Below are 9,521 nucleotides of genomic sequence, written 5' to 3'. Positions count from 1 at the left end.
AACTCGTGTCCCACGGCTGTCGCTTGGCCGATGCTCGCCTTATGCCGGGCGAAGGAGCACAACCCTCTCCAGCGTCTGAGGCCGAAGTTTTTCACTGAACTTGGAACCTTCTCAGTGCCGACTCAACCTGCTTCTCTCGCTTCAGGCCGACACAGCTGCCCACCTGGGCCCACTCAAAGTGGTTTCAGGGAGTCCCAATTAAGTCACTGGGCAGCCAGCTAAGCAGTCGCTTCCTCGCTTCCAGCTTGCAAAGGGCTGAACGATGTTGAAAATAACTCCACGGAATGCCTGCCGTCAAACAAGAGCCCCACGGGGCTTCCAGAAAGGCCCTTTCCTGTCCCCTCCTCCTTGATCCCTTTTACCGGAGCCGCTGGGGACTGAACCCAGGGCCTTCTGCAGGCTCCTTCGCTGGGCCAGGCCCCAGCTCCAGGTGTGAAGCGCGGCCTGTTCAGGGCCCAGCCTTTAATCTCCTGCGTTTGGAGGGGTGGGTTTGCCTCCGGGCATCTTGCCTGCTCACGGGCCGGCCAAACAGGACTGACACACAGGCCAACACGTGCTGCTGTGCCTGGAGGGAACCGGCGCTTCCTCTCAGCTGCACAACAATCTTATTCATGCGGAAATGGCTTATCAATGGCCTTCTTTCTCTGCTATGAATCAAGGGAGTCGGGCGCCCAAGGCATCTTCACCACCAGAAGTTTCACTGCGCCCCTGAGGATGGTGGAGCAAAGAGGGCCGCTCCCCCTGCCCAGGTCTATGGGGATTCTCCAGTGGGGAGGGAGATCCAGGAGTCTCCGACACCCTTTGGTTTGGGTCCGTTCTGCCAGGGCAGATCAGTCAAGCCAAGGCGGCTGGCTGGCCCTGCCTCGTGCCGGACCTGAAAATTGAAGTCGTCAAGCTGGTTTGGTTGTTGGAAGGAGCAGGGAAGCGCCCACGTTTATTTGGGTTAGGAGAGAACTAGGCAGAAGCCTTCCCCTGCCCAAAGCAATTAAGAGTTACAAGCAGGGATAAGGTGACTTCATTTACTGCAAGAACCTCGCTGGGTTCTCGGAGCCTCCAGATCAGGAGGAGTTCTGCTTGGGATCAAGACTGCCCTGCACCGACTGCCCTGTGCACATTCAGACGTTATCTTCATACCTTGCAATAATCCACACACGGATTGCTTGAGGCTGCCCCCTCCTGTAATCTGTTTACTAACTGAAACATTCACGGTTTCTGCATTCTGCCCTGGGTGTCATTGACAAACAACAACAACAAAGTTCCCAGGGGCCGTGGAAAGCACTACGTTTCCTGCATTTCCAGGCACGGCTTTGACAAGCCTCCAAAACAGAACTGCACAGTAGAGAGGCCACACCAAGAGGCCCAGGTTCAAATCCCCCTTTGGCCCTAATAGGCACTGGAAAGGAGATTCGAGTCTATTAACGTCTTACAGACCCACAAGATTTGGGGCGTATAAACTTTCCGGAGTCCAAGCTCCCTTGGTCAGATTTAAGATCAACCGTTCCCCCTCAGCTGAGCCCACCCCGCAGGGTTGTTGTTGGGACGGAGGACCTTGACCTTCTGAGAATAAGGGCAAGCTGAAATGAGGGAATCAAGGCACTGTGGGTCAGGTAGGGAGCCTGGAATCTAAATCTGTGGACCTTGGTCCTGCGGGGGAACATAGACAAAGGCAGAGCTGGATGTGCTGGGTTCAAATCTCACTCCAGCCGCATCGGTTCCTCAGTGGCCGTAGGCAAACCACAGTGGCCTCCGTCTCCCTTTAATATGAGGATGACAATCACGACTGACCTACCTTCGGATGGCTGAGATAATGACCGCGGATGCCTGGCCATGTGCTCCATTATGCCCTCGGGAGCGGCCGGCATCAATTCTGGAAGCCACTCTCACTGTCCATGAAGCCACCAGCTCCTGCGATCACCACAGCCCTTCTTGCCCGCTGACCTACTGGCAATCTGATCTTCTGGCCTTCGCCCCCTCAGCCCCCGGAAAAGGGCAAAGAGCCGGCAGGGGGGGGGGGGTATAAACCCAAGTGGTCCAGGACGCTCCACCCTGCCCAGGAGGTGAAGGGGACAGCACGGGGCACGCGTCCGATGGCATCTGGGCCTTCTTTGTTCCTGATGAGTGGGAGAAGGGATGAGAAGGAGGGCTGCCAGCTCCAGACTGGAAAATCCCTGGGAAAACCGGGAACTGCAGCTCCTCCCCAGTCTGCAGAGATCAGTTCAGATAAAGCGGCTGTCTGGAAGGGTGGGCCTGCAGCTCGGGACCCGGGTCCCTGGCCTACCCCGGCTCCGTGCCCAAATCGCCAGGGGTTCCTCAGTCTGTGCTGGCGACACAACCCCGTCCCCTGCCAGTGATGGGGCAACCTGGCAGGGAGCGAAGGGAGCCCAGCAAGGAGGGGATGCTCGAGTCCACCCTCGGAAACAGATGTTTTCTCCGGGGGGGGGGGTGATCTCTGCAGCACGGAGGGCAGTGGTCATTCTGGGCCAACCCTGCTCAAAATATACTCCAGGCTCAGAGAAGCCAACCTCTTTTGCCCTCTGCCTGCCCCCCCCCCCCAACATCCAGAAGCCAGAGCCCTCTCCCAGACTCTGCGCTGAAATCAGACCTCTGAAATACCCAGACTTCTTCCCCCTTGGTGCCCTCTGGTGATTTAGGGACTGGAGGAACCCCACTGCCTAACCTGCCTGCCTGCCCTCGGTTCCAAATTGCCTCTTTCAACATGCCAGGGCAACGCGGAGGCCTGGCATACAAACCTCCTTTGCCACGAGAGTTGCATGCTGAGGCAACCTCACCGGACTCAGCCGCGGCCTGCCCTTGCAAATTCCTGCATGAGAGTCAGGTGACTGGTTCCCTGGTTGGGCATCATTCCAGCTGCAAGGGATGGAATCTCCACGAGGACCTGTCCCTGGCCGGTTGGGCTGCTTCCCCTTTACTTGACAGGGGCGCCTTCAGCTCCACACCGGCAGAGGAGTGATTTGAGCCTGGGGTCTGGAATTCCCCAGCGCAAATCCAGACTCTGCCTGGAAGCAGACTGGCTGACGGGGAATCTGTTCTTCACGGTCTCACTGTCTCAAAGGGCTGTGGGGATGATAAAAGGGGAAGGGGGACAGGGAAGGCCGATACAACACAGACTTTCCAACGGGGCTGGTCCACTCGCCTTCCAAGGGGACCTGTACAGCACCTAGCCCACTGCTTAATTTTAGTCGAGTACTTAGCTACTTTTATTTCTTTATTTATCTTTCTATTTATATACCGCCGTTCTCCAAAGTCTCGCGGCGGTTTGCAGAAATTCGTAAAAACAATAAAATCCCATAAAAACACATAAAAACACAATTAAAACACTTAAAATATTTATTAGCTGCCTTTCTTCCTTTCAGAGTTCAAGGCGGCTTCCAAACGTAGATAAAATAAGATCAAAAGTATGGGGTCCAGGTGCCCCTTCCTGAGGTTGTTCCCTTATTGTGGGGCTGCCACTGAAAAGGCCCTGTCTCGTGTACCCGTTCATGTGGGACAGTCAGGAGGGACTTCTCCCTGTAATCTTAATTTCCAGGCAGGAACAACAATGAAAAGACAGCCCTTATGCTGGTCCCAAGCCATGTAGGACTTCAAAGGACAAAACGCCTTAGATGGGGCTCGGGAGCAGAAGGGTCTACTTGCAGTAATATCAGGGTCAAATGTTCCTGGTAACTGGCCCCAATCAGCAGTCTAGCCATGGTGTTCTGCATTGGCAGCAGCCTTGAAACACTCTCCAAGGGAAGCCCTAAGGAGAGCATATTGCAGTACTCCAGTCCAGATGTAACTAAGGCATGGGTCACTTGGACTAGATCCGACTGAACCAGGAACAGACGCAGCTGATGCTACATCTGAAGTTGGGCAAAAGCACTCCGGACCACTGCAACCACCTGGGTTTTGAGGGTGACTGCTGTGTCAAACAGCAAACCTGGCTTTTCAAGGGGAATATAACCCCATCCAAGAGAGCAGGGATCTGAAGTCCCTGGTCTCTCTTTCCACAAACCCAGAGAACCTCTCAGGATTAAAAAGGAGAAAGGTAGATCTGGGCATCATCCATCCATTAGGGACATCACAGCCCATAGATCCTGTTGACACCTGCTAGAGATATTAAGCAGCGCGGGGATAAGACCAAACTCTGCGATGTCTCACAGAACAACGGTCCTAGAGCACCAAATAAGGACTCCAGGCGAATTCTCTGCCTTTCCGTTCTGTTCCTTCTGTTCCTTCGCCCACATTCCTGTGGAAGTCGCTCCGCAATCTCACCTGCCTCTTAGGAATCACAGCCCATCCGGCAGGTGCCCTGACCCAAGGGTGTGTCAGCCTGTGGATTCTTGTGCTTCACTGCTCATGATAAGAGCCACGGGATGAAGAATGGAAGGCTGCAAATGAATTTTCCTTCCAGAGTCTAATCACCACTCGGCTCTCAGCACCTGCCTTCAGCTGAGACATGTTCGGGGACGCGGGACATTCTTGCAATATGCACAGAATTAGTCAGGAGAATAAATCTGAAGCAAATTGCATTGGGGAGAAACTGAACTGGAACAAATTGGAGATTGCAAGAGAAGCCAGGATTACCAGCGATTAATTGGGCGAGGAAGCCGCCACTCGGGAGACAGAGAAAAGTGGATGAGTGTGTTTTTTTCAGCCTCCCCCTCCCACTACGTGAAAGAGACGCAGATCTATTTCATGGTTGGAAGAATGGGCTGAAATATAAACGCTCAGGTCTTCCTGCCCCGTATCTCTGAGGTTATTGGTTACGAAATCTGGATGGACCCTGCGGGTGTCCTGCAATGTTATTCCAAAGAAGTAATTGAGGACACAGATTTAGAACTGGCATCCAATCCAAACAATAACAGCCAGACCCTACAGTGCTAGTTATTGAGGACGTGTGGGTTTTCCTAAAAAGCGCTGAACAGCACAAGCTAAATTCATCAACGCCAATCGTTGAGCTTGGTGGAATCTTAGCAAGATAATTTTTTGCGGTGTTGGATTTTTAAAATTATGCTCTCAGATGACGAGCGCCCGTGGATTTTTCTTCAGCTGCCCAAATATGAGATTTATTTATTTATTATATTTATATACCGCCCTCCCCGGAGGCTCAGGGCCCATTTAGGGCCCATCTTGGTGGGATCTGCTCAGCAGCATCTCTTGCTCTCCCAGCCCTCAGTGCTCTGTCGACACCTTAGGCTTAGCCCCTGTGGCTCACTTCGCACGTGGCAGGGGTGGCCGAGCTGCGGCTCCCCAGGGGTCCATGGACTACAATCCCCATGAGTCCCTGCCAGGTGGCGGCTTGACCACTGGCCTCCAGAGACCAGCTCACCTGGAGAAGGTCAGAAAAGGCTCCACCTGTTGAACTCCCGTTGAAGCAGCCCAGGAGCAAGACCGGCGGGTAACCGTGGCAAGCGCGCGCCTCCCTTCCTCCCCGCCCACTCGCCTCATCCATTGGCTGGGAAGGGAGGGGCGTGGCGGACGCAGCTCCGCCTCCTCCGCCCGTTGGCAGAGAGGCAGGGGGCGTGGCCCGTGCGCGCGCGCCGGCTATATAAAGAGGGTGCCGGCGCGAGGCGCCCGCCAATGCGGGCTTGCCGAGGCGCGCTACGGGTGTCGGGATGGGCCAGGCGGCGGCGGACGAGGAGGGCGGGGCTTCGGCGGCGGAGCTGGAGTGCGGCATCTGCTGCCTGCCTTACGACTGCTGCGGGCGGGCGCCGCGCCGGCTCGGGGGCGCGCGCGGCTCGTGGAAGCCGTCGCAGTGCCGCCACGTGGTCTGCAGCGCGTGCGTGAGGCGGCTGGCGCGCGAGGGCGGCTGGGAGGAGGTCACGTGCCCCTACTGCCGCGCCGTGACGCCCCTCCGCGAGCGCGCCCACTTCCTGGTGGCCGGCGTCAGGCGCAGCAGCGGGTACGGGCGCCGCCGCCTCGTCCTCCCGCCCGTCGACACCGAGCTCTGGCAGCGCGTCCTCCTGGCCGAGCGGGAGCGCCAGGCCGCGCAGAGGACGCCGGACGGAGACGCCCCGGACGACGCGGCCCAGGAGGACGCCGGGCAATGGCGCCTCTGGAGGGCGCTCAAGAGGCTCCTCAAGGGAGGCGCCGGCCGCACCGCGCATGCGCCCAGGAGGAGCCGCTCCGCCCCCGCGCGGCGCGGCCAGCCAATCAGCCGTGAGTATCGCGCGCCGAGTCCTCGATCGCTGGGGCCTGGTAGTCGATTGCCGGAGGGTTGAATACAGCTTGTGGGGCTTGACCCCGATTTAATATGGCCGTAAAGGGAGAGGTCGTGTTTTGGGTTCCTGCGTCATTTTGAGCGGAAGGACCGCCGTCGTATGCTGTACCTGTGCCAGATTTTATCTTTGAAACTACAGATACGGAAACCTCAGGCATCCGTGTCTTTCTCCAATAACTTTGGAGCACCGCAAAAGGGAAAACCTCATTAGGTTCACTGCTGTGTGCCATGACCCCCCCAACCGAAAGTCTGACATTTCTCATAAGCTTACACCCCCGAATCTCTTAAGTTCTTAAGTCCAGTTCTTCTACTCCAGACCAACACAGCCACTCTCCTGAAACTATCTTTACGGGAGTAATGAGGTTACCTCTGACACATGATACTGACAAGATTTATAGGGTTAGGCAAGGGAAATGTTGAGAGCCATAATTGTCCCTTTTGGCCTGGGGTGGGGATGAGCATCTTACAGCTAAGTCTCTAATTTGGCTGGATCTCTGCCAGTCAATGCTTTGGCCTTCGGCTTTCTTTGGTGTTACAACAGGGTACAGGAATGCAGCCGTATTTAAGTAAACACACTAATGCATGGCTACAGTAATCTTAATGGTTTTAAAATGTCATTTTATCATGTTTTAAAAAGCTTGTCACCTTGGTAACCCTTGCCAAGGCTGAACAGGAAGATATAATACGATTTGTAAACAAAATACAAGGAGTGTGAGCATCTGTAAGAGAGGGAGCTGGTGCTAGTAATATAGTATGTCTTAAAAACATTTGGTTCATCATCATCACTGGCTGCTTTCTCTTACAGCCTATCACCCTGATATAAAGGACTTGGCGCACAGGACCGTCAGCTGCTATGTCATCTGAGGACTAGATGGTCCCAACGCAATTGTTGACATGCTGCAGCTGAAGAACAAAGCTGGCTGATAACCTGTGAGCCTTGGCACAGCCATCCTCTTGTGACACGCTCCGAGTTGCATGCTGGTTCCCTGCAGGATGCAGGCGGCTGGCTATTCAGCAGAGTTTTGTTTTTTTTTTGTGTTTTTTTAACTATTGAAATTACGCATCAGCCAATGGAGGCCAGTGGACTTGGGTGACTCAAGATTTACAGACTCTGGTTCACAGTGTGGGCAACCACTGCTGCAGTCCTGTAAAATGTTCCAGAAGAAAGATGGCAGAAAGAGAGGACCAGACTTGACAAGACATGATAGGTCTTGTAGGAGCCAGCATGGCATCCCTGCTGGCCTGAGCCAGCAGAATGGGAATTGTTCTTGCCTTCCAATATGCCTGATGTGCTTTTTGGCATGGTTCTGAAGTAGAAGAACTGTGTCTCTAAAACACCCTGCCACACACACAGAGACCACATGGCTGAGGTGGCTCATAAGAACCACCGAAAGGGCACTGAGTTTTTCTACTGTGAACTCACCATTTGTATGAGATGTGAGTGTTTGAAGGAGCTGAAAACAGGCATTAGTGCAGTCTCCAGAATTTGACTTCTGCCTTCATTATTTTGTCTTCCAAACGAAAAACGTGTTTTATGTTCAGCATCCCCCCCTCCCCAAATCCTTTAGAGGTTTAAAAAAACAGCCCTGGGAAGTGTTCATCATTCTTGTACCTTCAGCTAGCCTGACGGGAGAAGACAAGCAACAGGAGAAGACAAGCCTCTGCTTGAGCACAGAATTTAGCATTTCGTGTGGGGGGGTCTACTTATTGTGCCAAAGCCTTTGTAGAAAGTGGAGGTATGAAGGCAGTGAGACAGTCCTGGACATGAGGGTAGAGTTGTTGGAAGGAACAGATTGCCATCCCAGAGCGGATGGTGCAAAGGCCCCAGGTGGGCACAGATTCAAAGAGCACACATAGCATTGCCACCGGGTGGCTCTGAAAGGGCATGTGCTGGAGCATGTGAGGACTGAAGGAGAGCAGTGTGTGACCGTGATGGCCCTATGCTGAAGGGAAGCAAGGACACCCAGAGAGCTGTCGGATTCTTGCTGGGAGGTTGTGTTTTTGCAGTGCTGTAAAGGAAGACTCAGCAGTCAGAGTAGGACCTAAATATTTTGCTGGCTGGGTGAAAGCTCTGAAATCGAATTCCGAGTGCCCCGTAGTGTTTTTGTCCATATTTTCTCTGTTATGAAAATGTCCTTTGGGCACAAAATGTGTGTAGAGAAGACACTGTTTCCAAGATGCAGTATTCTCTCATGGAAGGTTGTTATAAATGCTCCTTTTTTCTTTTTTTTTAAAGAAGCATTTCTGTGAAATGTGTTCTTAAATTGATATTTATTGTTTTTGGCTTTTGCCAATTAATATTTTGGCAAGTTGTAATTTATTTAATTTTAATTAAAACCTAAGACTTGAAATGTTGATTTGGCTGTCCATTTGCTGATGGAAGAGAGCTTTCTGCTTCCAAACCTGTAACTGACAGGGGCCCACCAATGGGATCTTGTGTACATTCAGGCTTTACATCTCAGTTCCAAACTGCCATGGCCAACCAAGACTCTTGTGTAAACTAGCCAAGTGTCACCTACCAGAAGTTCCATAATGTAGCATTTGAGGAGTCCCCCACCCCCAATATGGAATCTGGGGACTTTGCTGTACTACGCCAGATATGGTCCATTCCCAGGTCTTTTTGCCCCCATCTAGACTAGACAAACGTCTTCATGGAACTGGCCTCACAGGCTGTTCTGTTGGAAATGGAAGCCAGCCTCTGAGCTGGAAGAAGAGTCTAATGCTGCCTGAGGGTCATTTAATTCCTTCTTTAAGAAGAAAAGAGGCCAATCCCAGGAGGGACGAGATAGAGGCAACGTATATGTTAGAATGCCTGGTGAGGAAAAGCCCACATTCAAATCCCCATTCTGCCCTGGAAGCTTATGGGGTGACTGGGCCAGTCACACTGCTCCCCCTGCCTAACTTACCTCACAGGGCTAGAACAGAGGATAGAATGGAGAAAGACACAAGCAGATTTATATCTACGCTGGGGAGAAAGGTGGGAGTACGCCTGTAAATGAAGTAGATAAATCTTGGCTGCGCATGTGAAGAGAATCGTCTGGGTGGGTTTTGCTCTACAGTCATCCAGTAAATCCACCGTTCCCAAACGCTGAGTAGCTAAGAGCTTTCTATGTGCAATGCCAGCATAAGACAGGCCCCCTTATTCCCTCTGAATACTCAGCCCGACTTCCTTTGCGTTGCACAGCTTGTCTCTGGCTTGGGGTCCCTTGGGTTCCTGGTTTCCCCAGACTGGATTGCAGCATTCCTCAATCATATCCTGTTGAATCACACGCTATCCCTGTAGCTGGCATGTCCCTCATTA

General features: G+C 53.1%; 1 protein-coding gene across 1 annotated transcript; it reads left to right on the top strand.

Moving 5' to 3' along the window:
• Nucleotides 1–5,587: 5,587 nt before the first annotated feature.
• On the top strand, nt 5,588–8,575 carry RNF227 (ring finger protein 227). Its single transcript, XM_077314396.1, has 2 exons — nt 5,588–6,159; nt 7,026–8,575. Exons 1-2 carry the CDS (start codon nt 5,616–5,618, stop codon nt 7,082–7,084), a joined length of 603 nt encoding a protein of 200 aa, XP_077170511.1. The 5' UTR covers nt 5,588–5,615; the 3' UTR covers nt 7,085–8,575.
• Nucleotides 8,576–9,521: the final 946 nt, after the last annotated feature.

This window comes from Paroedura picta, chromosome 16, assembly GCF_049243985.1.
Source record: "Paroedura picta isolate Pp20150507F chromosome 16, Ppicta_v3.0, whole genome shotgun sequence".
Classification (NCBI taxonomy): Eukaryota; Metazoa; Chordata; class Lepidosauria; order Squamata; family Gekkonidae; genus Paroedura; species Paroedura picta.
Note: the sequence above shows the minus strand (reverse complement) of the source record. Positions and strands in the feature narration are given on the sequence as shown.

Coding starts and splice junctions, on each gene's coding strand:
- RNF227 (XM_077314396.1), top strand. CDS start 5,616: ATGGGCCAGGCGGCGGCGGACGAGGAGGGCGGGGCTTCGGCGGCGGAG. Junction 6,160..7,025: donor GCGCGGCCAGCCAATCAGCC/GTGAGTATCGCG, acceptor TTTCTCTTACAG/CCTATCACCCTGATATAAAG.